The sequence below is a fragment of the Colias philodice genome, chromosome 10 (genome assembly GCF_061535455.1).
Source record: "Colias philodice isolate Cphi_HAF_F1 chromosome 10, ilColPhil1 Martin Lab GWU primary, whole genome shotgun sequence".
Lineage (NCBI taxonomy): Eukaryota > Metazoa > Arthropoda > Insecta > Lepidoptera > Pieridae > Colias > Colias philodice.
In genome coordinates, this window is record NC_143095.1 from 11,068,669 (window position 1) to 11,088,966 (window position 20,298).

General features: G+C 32.1%; 1 protein-coding gene and 1 pseudogene across 1 annotated transcript in view; one reads left to right on the forward strand and one right to left on the reverse strand.

The window, feature by feature from the left end:
* Positions 1-10,946, reverse strand: part of timeout (circadian regulator timeout) — a 34,019-nt gene extending 23,073 nt beyond the window's left edge. The window contains exons 1-10 of the mRNA XM_089700250.1: positions 10,559-10,946; positions 10,160-10,343; positions 9,672-9,806; positions 8,976-9,232; positions 7,982-8,179; positions 7,208-7,390; positions 6,692-6,824; positions 5,978-6,132; positions 5,464-5,582; positions 4,453-4,606 (exon numbers count right to left, since the gene is read on the reverse strand). Of these exons, the coding sequence (XP_089556376.1) occupies positions 4,453-4,606; positions 5,464-5,582; positions 5,978-6,132; positions 6,692-6,824; positions 7,208-7,390; positions 7,982-8,179; positions 8,976-9,232; positions 9,672-9,806; positions 10,160-10,343; positions 10,559-10,812 (1,772 nt within the window). The 5' untranslated portion in view covers positions 10,813-10,946. The remainder of the gene's footprint in view (positions 1-4,452; positions 4,607-5,463; positions 5,583-5,977; positions 6,133-6,691; positions 6,825-7,207; positions 7,391-7,981; positions 8,180-8,975; positions 9,233-9,671; positions 9,807-10,159; positions 10,344-10,558) is intronic.
* On the forward strand, positions 1,714-2,801 carry LOC149485468 (retinol dehydrogenase 12 pseudogene; annotated as a pseudogene).
* Positions 10,947-20,298: the final 9,352 nt, after the last annotated feature.

The following is a 20,298-nucleotide window of genomic DNA, read 5'->3' on the forward strand; positions in this document are numbered from 1 at the left end:
AACGAAAGTTTATATTATTGTGATAAGTTTAGAAATAAGTTTTATGTATGTATGGTTTGGCGCATGTCGTAAATAAATAAATCATTATAAATATCAAAAGGGTTTTTCATAATTTCGTATATTTTGACATTTCATACAAAATTTTTCATTTCAATAGGTACATAATGAAATTATTAATTTGCTCAACTTTTTCTACTTCTCGTATTACTCTCATTATATTATCTCAAATGCAGATTGAAAATTGCTTCTAAAACTTGTAAAACACAGCACAATGTACCAAAAGATATTTTATAACTCGGTTATGTCAGACTAGGGTGGTAGCCGGAATAACGACGAAATAGCATTAGTATGAATACTTATTACGACGTTATAATAGGTTTCATTTATTACGAGTTTATTTGTACGGCTGTTAAGAAATAAAACTTTTAAACTAATTTTTAAGAGGGATTCTATGTACATGTAAAGTTAATTTTTTTAATACCACATCAACTTTACCTATTTATCGAAATCCGTTAACCCAATCGAAAGTTCTGAGGTAATAAATACAAAAAAATTTATTATCAAAGTTTTTTTTTAATTCCGTTAATACTATCTTCATAAATTATTATAACGTTAAAACAACGCTATAGTCCGGGATACATCGCCCATTTTTGCAAGTGATTACTATCAAGCTAATTTTTCGTGAGTAGCTTTATTTTGATGAGATGCCCAATAATTTAATGTACAAAACTCTCGATTGTGGTAGCTACCAGAGGAAACAAGGATAAAATGTTTTGATTTGATGGTTCTCAAATATTAATTACTAACTGAATGTTTTTTTTTTGTTCAATCTCAAGATAATTATCTAAATTATTCGAAAAAATATTTGTCCTACAAAATCTATGGTTTGATCAAAGAGTCCCCCTTTCCAATGTGTATCGATAATGAAGTCATCATAAATGATTACTAACCAGCAGATTTTTTTATTTTCACTTATTTAATACTTATATAATTCAACAGACATATTGTCCTACAAATTGCGTAATAAATATTTGAGAACCGTCAAATCAAAAATTTTTATCCTTGTTACCTCTGTAAGCTACCACAATCGAGTTTCGTACATGAAATTATAGGGCATCTCATCAAAATAAAGCTACTCACGAAAAATTAGCTTGATAGTAATCACTTGCAAAAATGGGCGATATATCCCGGACTACTATCACAAAAAATGCTATAAAAACACACATAACCATTTTAAATGGTTTTTGCACGTCATTAAAGTTATTAGTGTTAAATATTTATATGTTTTTGAAGATAAAGACTTCCTTGACCCTGATTATTGGACATTCAATATTATGTTATACAAATGTGATTACTTTTGTTATAATACTTCGTTTCTAAGAATGGATGGATATCTACTCTTACCCATAGAAACTAGTGAACGTTTTTTGATACAATTTGTGTATAGATCAGTCAAACAGCAGGTAGACTGTTTAAACCGGATACTTCGTAAACTTAACATTTTAAAAACTGATATATAAAATTTATGTACTTACTAATCAAACAATAAATACACAAAATATTATTCTAATCCGAAAATTTGTTGTTTAAATAAAATCACAAGATTCATTTAATTATCACAAGTCATTTTAACACATGATTCGTAGTTTCGATGTAGAAAACCTTCATAATATTTTAAAGCGTTCGTATGTTTCAATATCAGTCTGTACACAGCTTCCGCGTCATTACGATGATCGTGATTTATTCTATAATAATAATCATTTTTATATTCCTTTTGGCATACATTTATAACTATGTCACTCGCGGTATTTGTAAATGCAGTGTGCATTTAGTGAACAAAGTTGTTATAGTGACCGGCGCGAACAGTGGCATAGGTTTGGAGGTCGCTAAAGACCTGGCTCAAAGGGGAGCCAGAGTCATACTAGCATGTAGAAACGAACAAAGGGCTATAGACGCTATTAACAAAATTAAAGAAACGTTCAAAAACGCAGATGTCACATATCGACATTTGAACCTAGGATCTTTTCCGTCGATCGAGAAATTCGCAGCTGGAATACTCGAAACAGAGAAACGACTGGACATACTTATTAACAACGCGGGAACATTTACGGGAACTGGCGAAAAGACTGAAGACGGATATTCCCTGATAGCGCAAACCAATTATATTGGACCGTTTCTACTAACTTCATTACTCTTGCCGTTATTAAAAACATCAGCTCCAAGCCGAATTATAAATGTATCTTCCATGACACACAAGATGGTACCAAGCTTCGATATAGAAAAACTTCACTTAGTTCCAGAAAGAATGTCCACATTTTCGAACATCTTTGCGTATTTCAAAACGAAATTATGTATCAATTTAATGACCATCGAATTGGCGCGAAGGTTACAAGGAACAGGAGTTACAGTTAACTGCGTGCACCCGGGTGCAGTTAGCACCAATTTAGTTGACGAAATTGATATAACTCCACTTAAACTGATGTTGAAAATTAATTTTATGTTTTTTAGGTCTCCTTGGGAAGGAGCTCAGACTGTTAATTATTTGGCAGTATCGCCAGAAGTAGAAAATTGTTCAGGTGGATATTACGTTGAATGTAAATTAGGGAATCCAAGTGGTCGAGCACAGAATGTGGAATTGGCCCAGAAGTTTTGGGAGGCTACGGAGAGACTCATTAGGCGATAATTTATGTGTAATATGTATTAGTTTCAAGGCAACGTACCTAATTACAAGGTCGGATAATGACATAAATGTATAATGACACTAAATTTAACTATATTTGGCCTTGTAGAACTGGTTTATGTTGAAAAAGTTTTGGACATCGAAAATAAAGTATAAAAGGTTAATTTAAATATGTATCTATGTACAAAATTTAACTTTTTGATTAGAGAGATTTTAGTTACACGTGCTTGTTTCCCGAATTGCCACTTAAAATGTGTTTTTCAAGTTTTAATTTGGAACAACAATTAAACATAAAATTGTGACAGTGTGTGTGCTTTTTTTAAAGGAAAAATATAGTGTTAAGAACAGTATTTTAAAGTATGGTTTTGTTTGTATAAGGCTAAATATGTTCCTATTTATTAATTGATAACTACCTAATATATTATTACTAGCGGTCCGCCCCGGCTTCGCCCGTGGTACATATGAAAAATAGATGTTGGCCGATTCTCAGACTTACCCGATATGCACAGAAAATTTCATGAGAATCGGTCCACCCGTTTCGGAGGAGTATGCAGACTAACATTGTGACACGAGAATTTTATATATAAGATAATTACAAAAAATAAATTCTTATAATAAAGAATATCAGTTTTTTAGTATCTAGACCATACTAGACCCTCGTATATTATATCTATAATCTACAATGCCTTATCTATTTTGATTAAAGTAAGGTAGTTATAGTTTTTTTTAAAGAAAGAACCTACATTCATTTCTAAATGCCAAAACAAACAAAAAGATAAAATAAGCAAAGGTAATATAATTGCGCTTACAAGATAAGTAATACATTATATTTATATTTCTCATGTAAATAAATTATTTATATTCTACCAAGTAATATAAAGTAATTATTTAATTATCTGTGGTATAACGAATAATGATCAAATTATCTCTTCTTAATTGCTTGTTACAAAAACATTCAAATAAAAAATAAAAAAATATACCAGCCGAATTGATAAGCTCCTTTTTTTGAAGTCGGTTAAAAATTAAAATAAATAATTTATCCTCATAGTTGAATTATGCGTTTTTTTGTGTGTTATGAATGTTTATTATGTGTTAGTAGTTCTTTAATAAGCGTATATCATTTAGAATGTTGTATAGGTAATAATTAAGTTAAATTAAGTATTTTTTGTTTGTATGTTGGAACTAACTTTCCATTTATGGTATTGCTTGAGTGAAAATCCATTACCCATAAACATTTTAATTCTTAATATTTTATTTGTCTGTTTCCTACAATGTTGATTTACTTCTATACTGAAGTCCATCAAAATCAGTTCATCCGATTTGACTTAATGCTCTAGTACGATTTAACGATAATAATACAGTATATCCGAATAATTATTATGAATGTTTGCTTTCTTATATATGCAATAGCAAGTCTCTATACAATATTAAACTATGTCTACAACTGCAGAATATAATCGGTTTCACCCGCATTGCTCCGCTCATGTTGGTCTTAGGGTGATGATATATAGCCTATATATAACCTTCCTCGATAAATGGGCTATCTAACACCGAAAGAATTTTTCAAATCGGAGAATTTTTCAAGTAGTTCCCAAGGTTAGCGCGTTCAAACAAACAAACAAACTCTTCAGCTTTATAATATTAGTATAGATTTGCTCATTCATTCATATTTATGGCTTGCTATGAAGTGTTCGAAACATCCGAATCCATAATATAATTAAATAATCATATTTAAAATCTGTTAGTCTTTTTCTTATAAAATAAATACTCACTTCTGCTGATCAATCGGTGTATCAGACGCCGCGTCAAACGGTGGAGGGTAGTTGTCTATTTGCGAAGTGAGAACTACCGCCATTTGCTCGCGAACCGCTTCCCATTGCGGGATATCCGGTTTGGGGGCTTGGGGCTTTGGGCGGGGCTTTTGTTCTAGAATAAGTATGAAAAATTAATAAAAAAAAATTGGTTGTCTGTAAAGTCGGTTTACTGACGATAGTTGAACGTGACAACGTCCGATTGTGCTTCTTTGTCGCTCGTTCCGCGCTCTCGCTTGCACTTCAAGCCTTACATGGAACGCCTCAGAGCGAGGTAACGCCGCATGAGTCATGTTTTTTCGTGCGTGCAGCCGGCTCTATCGAATTATAAGACGTTGTCACGTCAAAAAGTAATAAAAACAGTTTTATAGCAAATAAAAAAAGAATTATCGAAATCGGTCCACCCGTTCTCGAGTTATGCGCTTACCAACAAATTTTGCGATTCATTTTTATATTATAGATAATATCACTCATCCCTTGTTTCCATGAAAATCATTCCCATGGAAATTAAAATAAAATCACATACTAATCCGTATAAGCAATTGTTTATGGAAGCGTCTCTTTGACAAGCCGCCCGTGAACACACTCCGTTTTGTCGGCCATATTGGATTTTGTTGCGTTAATTTTTAAATTGTTTTGTTCTGTTCTTTATGTGTTTATTTCTTTATGCGTTTTTATTATTATTATAGTATTGTTTAATAGAATTAATATGAGGTTGAGTTATTAAGATGGAAGAATAGTAGCTTAAAAAGTAGAATAAAAATTACTCATAAAATTTTAGATTTTAGTTAAAGTATGTAGCAATAAAACACAACATGCGCTTCATGAAACTGTATATTTTACATACAATAAATATATATTATGTATTATAATTGAAAAAATATTAAGATTTTAATTGGTATTCTTCTGAATTTAATTAAACTTGAATAAATAATGTTCCCTAAAATAAATATAAGTCAATTTAATACTTACTTTTACTTTTAGCCTTCCTTCGAACTTTCTTCTGAACAACCAGACCAGTCTTTTTACAGTAATGCTCTAACATTTTCAAAAATAAGTGCACTGTTTCTACCAAATCCAATAAATATGATCTAAAACAAGAAAAAAAAACATTTTTTTTTCCAAAATATATTTAATAGATTATACAGTATACTGTGGGGCCACTGCGGATTTTAGCACCTAAGGCTGTGGATTCGACACCCATTTTTTTACAAACAGCCCTTCGATCTACATTATATATAAAATAATAGAAGTGTTCGTCTAATATTAAAAAAGTAACCGATTTCCCATCTCACTAATTTTGTATTTACACAATACTAAAATAAAAAAATTGAAAACCTTATAAAAATCTTGAAAAAGTTAGAAATCATAAAAATTTGCCTACAAACAGGTAAAATATTTGAGTACATATTACCCTTTACTATAATACTTAGGTATTAGGCAAAAACATGCATTAAACAACCTTAAAAACACAAAAAATACCTACCTCGGCATTTTATTATCATCATAATTCAAAATGGTCGCCAACACGAACTCTCTATACTCCAAAACATAGAAAACATTGCTTTTTATCACTTTGGCTGATTCCTTCACATTGGCACTATCACACTTGTCCATTACTAGAAGCGTGTTTAGTAGTTCCTGTGAATTGAAGATAAACATGAAAAAAAAAAAGCGAATTATATTATTCTCTATTTTGCCGGAAATATGTTTCACATTAGCCAGAAAACAAATTTTGAAACCATATTCAATTTGTAGAAAAATAATTATGTACTCAATACAAAAAATGTTAAAAAAATCTAGCTAATGTTTCTAATAGCATTTTTAATAAATATACTCATTTAAACACTATTGAAGTGGGTACAATTCGTATTTCAATTTGTTTTTTGCAATATTATGAATTAAATTATTTTACCAAATCTTCACGTGTCTTACATTTATAATCTGAATTTTACAAAAACCATTTTTAAGATTTTCAAGCAGATAAACATAATCTATACTAATATTATAATATTATAATGAAGAGTTTTTTTGTTTGAACGCGCAAATCTTGGGAACTACTGGTCCGATTTGAAAAATTCTTTCGGTTTTAGATAGCTCATTTATTGAGGAAGGCTATAGGCTATGACCAGCAAGAGTGGAGCCACAGGGGTGAAACCGCGCGGAACAGCTAGTATTAGATACGTCAATAAATACATACCTTGTAACACTTCAACGCTAAATGCAGTCTCCGAACCCAGGCGTGATATTTCTTCTTCTCAACTCGTATCATGTCGTAATATTTCTCCATTTGCTGCTGGACGTAGTGAAACATAGGCACTGACATTGTTTCACTGAAAAAATATTTGTGAACGTAAAAAATGCAAAAAAAAAAGATTGGCAATGGGAAAAATATTTTTCAATATACAATTTTTTTGTACACGAAAATGTGACCGAACTAATAATTAATTTGCTAGACCGATTTGGTTTGATGATAAAGTTTCAATATCATTTCAAAAGTAATAAAGCTTCAACACTTAATTGAGTAACTTTTAACAAATAAGATTTAAAAAATGTAAATAGTCTATTTAGTTCCAAATATGATAATATAGTTATTCAGCAGAAAAAAAAATTGAACACAAAAATTATGCCAAAAAAAATTGCTAAAACAACAACTTTTAACCACAAAAATTACCTAAAACAAGCCTAAAATGAAAAAATTATTAAAATAACTCACCTAACCAAAGCGACATCAAACTTGTGTCCTCTATTGAACTCCATAAAAAACCTCATTGCCCACAAGAAATAAGATTCATCGTTCTGCTGAGCTTTGGCTCTAACTAGCACATCTTTAACATAGTGCATTAGCGGGTTGTAAGAACTGTTTAGGAATTCTATGCAAAACTCTTTGAGGAATAATCTGGAAAAAGGATGACAATATACTTATAATATTTTTGGCACACTATTATTTACAATAAACAATCATGTAATTATTACAAATATTCACTATGCAATTTTGACAAAATATAGCAATGTAATGTATTTTTTTAATGATTTTTTTTGTGCAATTCATGTGTCGGAAAATAAAAACAACCCGCTTAAAAATATTTAAAACATTTGGGAAAAATCCTTAAATTTATTTTGTTATAAGAAATTTTTCGTGAATTTTATTACATGAAAAAAAAAGACAAAGTTAATATTGACTGATTTTAAGAACCAAATACATGCAGATTGTATGATAGTTTTCTACTATTTAAAAAATGTTGTGTGGTTTTATGAAACCACGGTAAAAGTGAAACTGTTCGAACGGTTCCGAACACTGCTTTGTGTAGCGCATGTCGCGTGTCAGTCGGCTGCCGAGTAGGTATACCTACTCGGCAGCCGCGATACACGTGACATGCGCTACACAGACCAAACAGTTTGAGACGATGTAATAAAAGTTTCACTTTAAAAATTAACACAACTTCAGTGTAAATAAAAATAAATAAAAATACTTTTTTAATAAACTTACCTAACAGCAAAAGGCGATCGTCTTTCCATAACACCACTCTCTTCAGGCCTCCTGTTTTTAGGTCTCACCAATTTAGATTTCTTACTTCCATTGAAATCTAAGTTTGATATTTTGTTCAGAGGCTTCAAACATATTAGCTCATTTTCTGATATTGATTTCATGTTTTGTATGACGTAGGTCCCTCCAAATCTTGAGTGCCTAATAAGAATATTATATTGAAAATTTATTTTAATACTTGTATTTTTAATTTAATACAAAAATATAACTGTAAATTGTAATTGATAACCATAAATGTTCATACATGTAATTTAACACATGCACACGTTTGTATTATAAGTATTTGTCCTTTATAATTATTAAACAATGTCAAAATAATAAAAAAAATATCTTGTGGAAAGTATTTTATTTAAAAATAATAACTATTGGCCATACTTGCCAATCACAGCAAGTCTATATCAAAATGTACACAGTAAATGTCTATTGTTTTGAATGCAAAATATGAGACACACTTATTAATATTTTTTCCTTCAATCAGTGTAATTACTGATATAATTAAATAAGATTAAAACAAAAAGAAAAAGCGTGTGTGCTGAGACGTGTCAGAAGTGAAACTTATTTGACAAGATTAAGATACCAAAATCAACGCTCTACTTTTCACAGTATTGCATGACGCGACCTTGACATTTACTCTCAACGGTTCTACAGAAACTTTATCTTCAAAAATTACAAATTAAAATCAATTATTTCAAACTAGGTTTCCGCCCGCGGCTTCGCCCGCGCAGTCAAAGAAAGACCCGTATACATAGTTCCCGTTCCCCTGGGATTTCCGGGATTGAGTCATTTTCCCGGGATAAAAAATAGCCTATGTCCTTTCTCGGGTATCAAAATATCTCCATACCAAATTTTATGAAAATTGGTTCAGTAGTTTCGGCGTGATTGAGTAACAGACAGACAGACAGAGTTACTTTCGCATTTATAATATTAGTATGGATACCTGGTCGAAGAATACTGCCTAACTTTATTAACTCTCTCTTTCGTTTCCGACATTCTAATCGTCAGTAATTCCTGTTCATCCCTCAATTTCTCATCCACACTTCTCTGTAACGCAGCATCAGCTAAACTTGTCGGGTTCTGTTCTCGAAGCAAGTGGGTGATTATCTCTAGTATGTGCATGAAGTATTGTTTCTCGTTTTCTGACGACATGTAGAGAATTATGTCTAGGATTCCTGATTGGTTTAATGCCCAGAGTACCTTAAAATAAAATAATATTACAGTATTGTTATTTCTAGATGGGACTGTTTTAGAATATTATACAATAGCTGCGCTTCGCGGTTTCACCCGTGTGGCTACGCTTCTGTAGGTCTTAGCGTAATGATATAATATAACCTATAGCCTTCCTCAATAAATAGGCTATCTAACTCCGAAAGAATTTTGCAAATCGGACCATTCGGACCATCCTGAGATTAGCACATTCAAATAAACAAACTCTTCAGCTTTATAATATTAAGTATAGATAATATTAGAAGAACAGTTCATTTACTTCACTAAACTACCAAAACTAAGTAGAATTGGTGAAAGAAATGTACTTACTAATTACTAATTTCACTTGCAAGAGACTCATTATTTTTTGATGCAAAATAATAACTATGAAGTCCAGTTTAAAGTGAAAAATAATGATAAAATTGAATACCTGATCATGAATACTAGCATCATTATCTGGTCTCCGCTCTTCGTCCAGATCGGCAGGTACATGTAATACATTCCTTATTAAAATTAATATCCTTTCTATTACTAGACCAGTGTCTTCATCTCGTTCAGACCAATCCTATTAAAAATATTGATAAAGGTCATTCACAACGAAAGTTTTGTAATTGAAAAGGTAATTGGTAGAAACTCGTAAGTTACTAAAATTGTGAGATAAAGTTAACAGTTAAAAGTATAGCGCTCGGCAAACTTCTTGGCAAAAAAGTAGTGTCGTGGGGGAAGTTTTCGCAACAATTTTTAGTACATTTTTAAATGCACAAGCTTCCCCTACTACATTGAAAAGTGGCCAAGTTACTTGTCGACAACTATAAGGTAGAGTTAAATTGTGTTCAATTTTCCCTGTTTTATCTGTAATATAACTTTTAAATTAAAATCAATGATTCTAATTGAAATAAAACACTAATAAATACATACAATTTCCAGTATTTTAGTCAGTTTTTTAGCGAACACCTGCCAATTTTCAACTTTGCTAAACGCTTCTTCTTTATAAGACTGCAGGTGGGATAGAATTTGCAAATAATTGTGACGAGCTGTTCTTTCTACTGGCACTTCTTCTCTGAACAGTAATAGCGCTGGGTTTGTTAAGTTAACGATTAACCTGAAAAATATTAGTATCATAATATTTGCAATGCTTGTCCTTTCTTAGGTTTAGATTTTTGTAGGATTGATTGTATTTATCATAGCAGATAAATTAATTACTTACTAGAATTCATATTGGGACAATGATTTAGGGGTACCTATAGCAAGCACCATATATCCATAACGTGCGCGTGCGCTGTATTAAAATTATTTCAAATTGTATTGTTTACTTACCTTAGAGTTACATCAAAAAGTTCATTGTTTTCCCAATGGTCAACTAACATGGGTAGCAAGTCACTTTGTAAAACTTTAGTCTGTCCTAAATGCCTTCGAATTTCGTGATCCTCACCATCCCTTCTTATGTATCTTATTAAATCTTTGACTGTGTTTAGTGTAAAGTCATCTATCATGTATTTTAAAGTCTTTTTATTAAAAGTTCCAAGTGCATTGCATGTTGCAGAAAGTTCAGCAGACAGTAAGGAACTCATTTTCTAAGTACTGTAATCCCTTATCAATATCAGAAAGAATGTAAAACACTTCTTAAATCTTAACAAAAACCTTATATTGATTTAAATTCACAGTTTAAAATTTTCACAAAGTTTACTTCAGTGACAGATTGACATTCAAAATACCGCGAAAATGTTTTTTTTTCTAGTCACTATTTTGACGTTGTGGATACAAAGCATTTGAGTGGCAGATCTCTAAAAGTAGTTTCGGTTAAAGTTAAAACTTTTATAAACTGTTCGAACCAAATGAAACATTTTTAATGTAATTTTTTTTGCTTTCTAAAGTCTAAGTATTTTTTAGTTGAATACGCTTATCTTATGAACAGCTAAGCTACGATCAATAACATACAAATGAAAAAAATAGTTTATTTTTAGACTTATTAGATAAAATCGAAATCGAAAGCTTAATCATAAGTGCCATAGTATAAAACAAAATCAACTTATCTGTCTGCCTGTCCCTGTATGCTTAGATCTATAAAACTGCGTAACGTTATCTACTATATGATAGAAAGATAAATAGATACTATATGTCTATATGATAGATAGTAAATAATTTGTTAACGTTTAGTGCGGGCGAAGCTAGATCGATTATTACGCGTAATACTTCAATATAGGTATATAATATATGAAGGTACATACGTACGCCTTTATGTAAGACAATACCCCCTCGCCAGTGTAGCGCGGCCATCGTGGAATAGGCGCATCTGTGAGGCCACACTATGGTTCATCCACAGACAGATCCGGGTGAAGCACACTTGTGCTTTTTAATCGCGATTTCTCTATTTTTTTATATGAAAAGTACTAGAAAACTTATTATATTTTGATTTTTTGATTATTTTATAAAAATGAAACATTTTTCAAACGACTTTTAGTTTAATTATGAAACCTTACATATATTCCTAATAAGCTAAAAATCTCATACACCATGAGTACATATTTTTTCTACAAAACATGTTCAAAAGTTAGTGGACTGAAGTGCCGTGTTTTTGACAGCATAAAAACCGTTAGTAAACCGACCAAATAGGCAAGTGTCATGTGATTCTATAGGTAGCTCTTTCTATTCTGTATATACCACGGTAAGTTAGAGGGAACTAGAATGATTTTTAATAAGATTTTAGAGACGATTTGTATTTGGTCACGTAGTAACCACATTGTGGCACCGTCACAGATCCGCAAAAGTTTACACCTGCCACAGTGTGGTTCCTCCACTGCGGAGGGGATACAATTAAATTACAACAAGCAACTAAATAATTACACTGTCAGTTTTATTCGGAACGATAATACGTGCGCAGCCGTTTATTTGACGCCGTAACAGGCTTTTAGCCGCGTTAGCATTGATCTCCACGAGAATACAACGGGGTAGTGATGTTCTTTGTCTATAATTATGTACTGGAGGATTACTACTTAGGAGGTTTATTTTTATTAAAAAAAGTTTTCGAAATGATGTGACCAAATTGATAAATATATTTTTTTAGATTAACGCTATCTAGATTAGTAATAAAGTAAGTAATTAATTTTTTTATTATAAGTAGCACATACTAGAAAAATATTAGGTATGTTGTAAGTAATTGGAAAATAAACAGGATATCAGAATGCTCAGGAATGCTTTAATTTCAGCAGTAATGCAATAACCGTTCGACATATTTATTTTGGCACACTTTGTCTTAATGTTTATATAATATCTGTAGTCTATATAGACAATATAATAACAGAGATTGGCGATATCGTTTAAATTTTGAAAGAAAATATTCGATTTTTAAAACTGGCAACATGCGTACCTATGTACATCACTAAGCTCATTTGATCTGGCGGGAAGCCAGTTGGATGGAGGTCCTGGCGTACTACCAATCGGCAGGATTATCTTGCTCCAATAGCGATCGGGTTTACAAACTCATGTATGTAACTTTTATGTTTTTTATCAATTCCATTTAACTACCTTTCTATTTCTTGAATGTTGTTTTGTAACAGTACTATTCACTGTTCGTAATTCTAATACAATTTTTAGATCTCTTTTTAAAGATATTCTTTACAGTGGACTTTTGTAGAAGGTGTAGGTACGTGTACTACAAGGTATTGCTAATAATATCTGCTACTAATCTATTGTTTTAAAGTTATAGGAATTTGACAGGTATACTATACCTACATAGAACTAAACATTTTACAAACAAAATGTGGGCACACAGACGTGTCCGGCCTATTAAAATAAGGTAAGTCGTGCTAAAACAAATATTTTCATTTATCTAAATAACAAAATATATCTCGTCATTAACACGAATTTACATTTTATCTATCACGTCTTAAACAAACGTGTACCCTTTTTAATTTGCCTTCATTAAACGTGTACGTTAATACACGGTATACAATTTGTGTGTGTGCCTTTGAAATATTTAAAAACTAATCAAGCCTACCATGCTACCCTCTCTGTAAATACCGTCTACGTAATCACTCTAGATACGGTTCACAACGTCGCGTCGCTTCTAAATTAGAGCCGCGAATTCAATTTTTCAAATGTTCTTTATTCATAAATTTGGGGGAAAACGAGTTTTAATATGATGTTTGAAAAGTCGTTAATAATGTATAACGTTCTTGTGGAACTTTATGAATATAATTTAGTTAGGATTAGCCGAAACAATAAAAGTAATTTCAGGATTTGACAGTATGCGGTATGTACCTATTATTGTAGGCTAGGATAGGTAAATAAAAACTATAGCATAAAAAAAGACGTGTGGCACTCGGGGACTGCCTCACACCTCCATGCCCGTCGGAGTGGGGAGCGTGAAATTTTTTCGTTACGGAATTTCTGGATTCGGTCCCCGCGCTCAAGGCCCGCGATAGGAGCTATGCAATAGCTTAAAAATACATCTCATCAAATTATTGTATTATCATCCATCCTATAACAGTGTAGAAAGTTCGATTTACATAAGGTATTATGTATGTCGGGACAAAATCTGAGTCTTAAAAAGTTGGCTTCATACGAACACACTAACAAACAGGTGAAGCCATTAAAGGCGTGTTGAAAACAATCTGACAATATAGGAGTCAAATGCTTTATTGTATAGTATACAATAAAGCATTTTAGTGTAGTCTTAAAAATGTTCCAAACAACGCTGCACATACGAAACTAGAGGCTATTAATTATAGCATACGAGGCATAATAAATAAAACAAAACTAACTCCGTTTAACAAATGTGCTCATCCTTCAAGTTGTGATATACTCTAGTCGGCCATGCGTAATGCTAAGCGACAGCCATTTTTCTATAAATGCAGGAAAATTGCCGTCGTATTTTCGCTAGCGTGTCCTTAACTCGGAGACAGGGGGATTATTTCGTAGGAATTATATGGTAGCGAGATAATTTCCTTTGCTTTAGAATTATTGCTTTGAGCGTGTTATCTGTTTTTTTATATATTTTTATATTAGTAGCTTTGTAGGAGACGGATCAAAATTAGTTTCATCACATAGAAAATCTTTAAATCACAGATAATACACACAATAATTAATATGTAGTTACTGCTATTGTCAAATTAGTTTTACGAATGAGTAGGAAATGGGAAACTTTTATACAAAGTTATGTCGAAACATTTTGGACCTATACGGGATCCTTATTAATTCAGAATTATCTGGTCTGTTTTAAATATAGACGAAAATGTCAAATATCTACTATTAGAAGAATTATTCAAACCCTCACTTATTGTGTAATTGTAAACCTAATACACTATACGTAGTTAATAAGAGAATTAATACTGCACAAACGATATACAATTACCTATTGGCTACCTGGCTAAATTTATAGGTTATGGAAGATCAGCTAGTAGCAAGATAATTGAGGCGCAATTCGCCTTGAGCGAAATATTTGTATTTTCTTAGTCCAAGTTTGTAAAATAGAGCAATATGTTAGAGAAAATAAGGTATTAGCTACTTCGTTTAACACGTTCGCTGCGGCACAGATATATCTGTACTTTCCATTACTGCGTTACGGGTCGTTTTAAACCTTGTCCTATACCAGAGATTGTGGCGGCACGAGGCATATTAAACCCCACCGCCCGTAGGAGACCAAAATCCTTTTTTGGCGCCAAATAAGACAAAGTGTGCGGCTTTTGTCGTGATTATTATTAACAATGAGTTCATTAACCTAAATCTACCGCCGCCCGTGGTTAGATTAGTTAGTTTAGATTCTATGGGTAAAATAAAATGTGGGGTCTGATGTACCCCATACCGCACTGAACAATAGCAGTTTTTCATATAATTTAGTGATGGGAAAAGAAATATCGATTTTATTTAATTGTATTTATTTATCAAACTTATGGATGTTTTTTATTAAAACAGGCCAAACCAGAATATTGTTTGCAACCAGTGCATTCTGTGAGAATTTCCTTTACTTTTTTGTCGGCCTTACGACTTGTTAAGAAGGTGCGGAGTTTTTCGTCACACATCTCCTCTTCTTTGATCCCTTTAAGAGATGATGTGCCTTGTTTGTTGGCTTGTTGACTTAGGCAAGAGTTAAATTTTGATGAGCCATACACCGATTGCCGGGTGTTTTGGATTTGCCGCTAGTTGATTCAATGAACAAACACACTAATAGTAATCATGATTATTAACCTATTTGTAGAAAGTTACTCAACATGTCACATTCACGTTTCTATTAACGATATTTATTATAACGAGTAGTTAGGATGTTTGAAAATTACCTGTATCCACATTCAGGTCCTTCTTTGTAAAAGCTTCAATAAGTTGTTCCACAAATAGTCTCGAATGCGTTGCACAACACTAACCGCGTGAAGCTAGCTTAAGGTGCGGTACGAGGTGCGCGGTGGTACGAGGTGTTCGCAACCTCGTTCCGAATTTTTATTTGTTCAGTGCGGCACGAGGTCTAAGAAACCCGGTATTAAGGTCGGTATACCATTGAACTAGGAATCAATAGCACATCTCAGATATATAGATATCACTTTCCTACACTGAACCAGATGGAAGTTATGCCTCCCGCACGACAGAGAAGTTTAAGTTTTTTCCTACCGCTATAACGACGAGACACGGACAGGGTGTTTCAAGCCCTGTTTCGCAGCGAACGTGTTAATATCCAACAGTTTTTCTTATATTGGTAGATATAATTTAGTATTTCTTACATATTTTCTTGATGAAAATACCATAGAGTTATCCATTTTAAAATTAGTTGCTTAGTAATAAGTAACTTATGTAATTAGGTAGATAATCTTTATAATTTGTGATGATACATTGTATCATTGTAGGTATTAAGGGTAAATAAATACGACAAATAATAATTGGACCGACGACAACGACAAATAATAATAAATAAGATTTCATTATGAAACGAAGACAAAATTCTTACAGTTTCAGTAACTATCAATTAATCTGTGGTATGGCTCGTATCTTGGCCTTTCTTGGCCTACATTTATTTTGAATAATCGTGTGAATGATACTGCGAGTACATATCAGCACGCAATACAAAGCATTTACGTTGTATTCGTAACTATGTTGGTAAGTAAGTAAGTACATATTACATAATTGGTATCTATTTCACCAATCTTCCCGCAAGTCAAGTGCGTCTCCCCGCTGTCCTTCTTAATAAACATTCGGAAGGAAAACGATGCTATTAAGAAGCGTAATATATCTCGCAGAACGACGGTTTAATAGTGGTAGAAAAGTAATAAAAGCAATTATAGAAGCATAAGTAAAAGTTGGCGGTTCGCAGCCGTCGCAAGAAGTTTTGCCAATTATAACTAATGTTGGAAATGTTTAAGGAGCTTATAAAAATGGCGACTTTAATTGTGTTAATTAAGTTTGTACGTGTTCTTTGAGCATTAAATTGTAACGATTTCAAAAGAGCAAAAGCTGTATTTTCCCGTGTGGATTTTACGGAGCATTTTCTGTTGAGGTTAATGAATTTACAACTAATGAAGGATGTAATGAATGAATTGCGTCTTAAATACACTGTAATAGACTTAATATGATTAAGAGCTTAGAAGGGTAGTATCTTAGTTTATTTTTGGGTAGTTATTTCGCTGGTTTACAAGAATAATTCTAAAGTTCATCGAGCAGGACATTTGTGGTAACATAGGTTAGCTTAATTTCTACAATAAACTATGATACATGTTATTGAAATAAAAAATAACAGCTAGTTGTAGACTTTCAATCTTATTTAATCAAAATCAAAACTATTATCACTATACATACAAAGGCACAATCACAAACCGCTCTAATTAAATCCAAGTTCACATAATTCAAAGAGTAAAAGCCACTATTTCGATTCCATTTCAGCAATGAGGCTTCAGAATCGTATCGCACAAACGGTCAGGGAGCTTCTCAAAGCCGCAGTAATACTCTAATGTCAAGAGTATTTCTAGCTGAAGCTATATGCAGGGACGTACTTCGGTCTTGTGGGGCCACACGCGGTAATGTATCCTTGGGCTCACGTGGTAATGTATGCAACATTGTAATCTGCGGAAAAAAGGATATAAATATATTTTGCAGTATAGTTTCATGTACTGGAATGTTAATAAAAATTTTAAAATTAAACAGTAGTAGATTTGAACTTGTTTTAAGACTAAAATCTTACAACCTTTTGATAAATAATGAAAGATTAATAGTTTCACAGCTTCTGGATGTGTTCACAGTTCAGAATAAATTATCTGTCAATTAAAATTTTATATAATGTATGAAAATGTACTTCAAATAGTTTTAATTAGACTATCTTAAACATTATCGGCAAGCGGTGAAACTGATCCTTATAAACTAGTGATATTTTAATGATCGCCGTCTTGAATCTGTTCTATATTTTTAATACATAATACCGGTAAAATGGAACATATCGGTTCTAGTTAAAATATTAGCAATTTATAATCAATATAAAGAAACAGAACATTGAACGGTAGAAAACATGAATATTTGGGGCCCCAACTATGCTGCATTCGCATCCATATAGGAATCCGTTTGAGCTCCAAGCTTGGGGCACCCGTTAATGGGCAAAGTGCCCCAGTAAGGACATCTTATCGCGGCTCCACTGAGTCACATTTAATTGTCAAAGTTTTATTGCCCGCCCTAATTACAATATTGAGGTAGAAACTGATAAGGCGGCTGGCGGGTGCTCGGGTAAGAGTCGGCTTTTGTTCGACGTAACTGTATTGTCTGCATTGAGATAAGTTTCATATTTTCCTATGTAACTGTGTGGTCTTTGTCGAAATTTATGGAAGAGATTTGATTGTAAATAAATAAATAAATTGTCTGTTTTGTAACTAAACTCAAAACTAGTGAAATAACGAAAATAATATGAAAATATTGCTTTTCACATTTCTCTTGAACTATATTTCATATTTCACTAATTTGACAATTTTATAAAAAAAAAACTACTTTAACAATTATACAGATTATTTAATGCAACAGGATTTATTCAAGAGAATCCACGTGTTTTAACTAGTTGTAATAACTTAACGCGATTCAGAATGATTAAAGCTTTTAATGAATATCATAAATTGTTGTTTCAGTTTTAATTAATTATAATCAAACAGAAGGATTGAAATATGTACTTAATTTCACAATTAAATATTTATTATACATATATATTCATTTATAACATTAATAATAGATAGAATTTATGTATCTATGTAATATAATTCTATGATAATTTTATATGAAAAATAAGTTACTGAAAATAATTTCTGTTTCTACATGAGTTGTTAGGATACAAATTTTTAATAATACCTGAGTGTATAGAAGCGTCAAATTTCATTAATTTTGATAATAAATGAGAAAAAATTTAAATTTACGAAGGAACCATGGATAAACTTTACCTACCTTTAAACGCAGATTTTCACAAAACTTCAGGTCTCGAGAAAATGTAAGTTGGTATATATCTACCGGATTAGCAATAGATTATCAGGTGAAGAAATCACCCTCCAACACATTTTCAATTTACTTTTATAGTCTCTAGAATCGTGGGGTAAAACGAATCATTGCATCGAACCGTTGCTATCAAGGAATTATAGTTCTGGATACAGCAGGCCATGTGGCATAAAAAAAGGTCATTTTATTTAAAAACATCAATAAATCAAACATTTTATAACAAGCAAGCTGGTGCAAATTAGCTAAATTACCAGTGCATAGAACACAAATTAGAGAATTGAAACATTAACAGAAACAATTTTTGTTAATTCGAAGTTATAACAACCGGAGAAACATTTATTATTTAGCACCAATAATTCGACAATTAATAGCAGTTGAACAAGATCTTTCTAAATAAGCTTTCAAGTGTTAGTTTATACTTGCGAATCCCAAGATTACCGATACTTTATTCCCATCGTCTTTCCTTTCCTTCTGTATCACTTGAAAGCGGGCAACGCATTTGCAGAGGTATATTCAAGGGCAGTGGTGCTCACTTACCAAGGCATCATAGTTCTGTTGCCCGCGGTCATATCTAGTCAACCCAAGATCCATGGTTCCTTATCTGCTTTGATAGCATTACCTTTGATCCTTGCCGCGATTTGCACGTAATATTTTAGAAAACTGCATTACGTAAATTGAAAAGATAAGAAAGAGCAAGAGATGCGGTCGCGTTATGGCTTGTTGAAATGGAGACATCCTTTTTATATTAAAAAAACACCATGTATATTTTCTTAAGTAAACATAGGCATATAAAAAGGGAATTTGATTAATGGATCCTTGTTATTCAGTAGATTTTGATGAAACTTGACAGTGTAATAGTAATTTTTGTACAAAAAATCTCGAAATGTTTTGTATTTTCTAGTGATTTATCCACTGGTGAAACTGCAGGGCAGTATTGATATAGCTACTGTATTTTAATGGTGAAAGTATGTAGGTACTTATCTATAGAAATAGGTATCTATAATAAATATACAATAAGCTTAATATTGCTGTTACAATATTATATCATTATCGTTCGGTTGGATCATATTTAGAATGTTAAAAATTTAAAATCACAGTAAGTTTTTAAAGAGAGGTTATGTTATTTTTAATAATGCCGAATTTAATATCACATTTCTTGATAAACAGGTTTAGTAAACCTACCTATTAAAAATATGCAATTTAATATAACACTTAATCAAAACAAAACAAAGAACATAATCCTCTAGAACAATAAAGCACACCACAATCACGCTGCCAGGGGTAAATCACTGATGTAGCTAGTTTGAAAAATGGTTCTCCAAGGAAGGGCCTTTTCCTCAAACTAACTACAATTCCTTCCAATTTACTTTACCGAATTGTGTTGGGCGAGCCAGTCGTATCACGTACACGCCAGAATGAGATAGGTAATCTATTTTATTTATTTGATATGTAGTGGATTCTATTTTAAAGTTGCATGGTCAAAAATCTCTGGTTCAGAATTTCTGTCTTGTTTGACGTGACACGTGTACGAATATCTACTGTTACATATTTATTGAAAAACTAGCTTTCTGCCCGCGGCTTCGCCCGCGTTAACAAAGATAAACCCACATAGT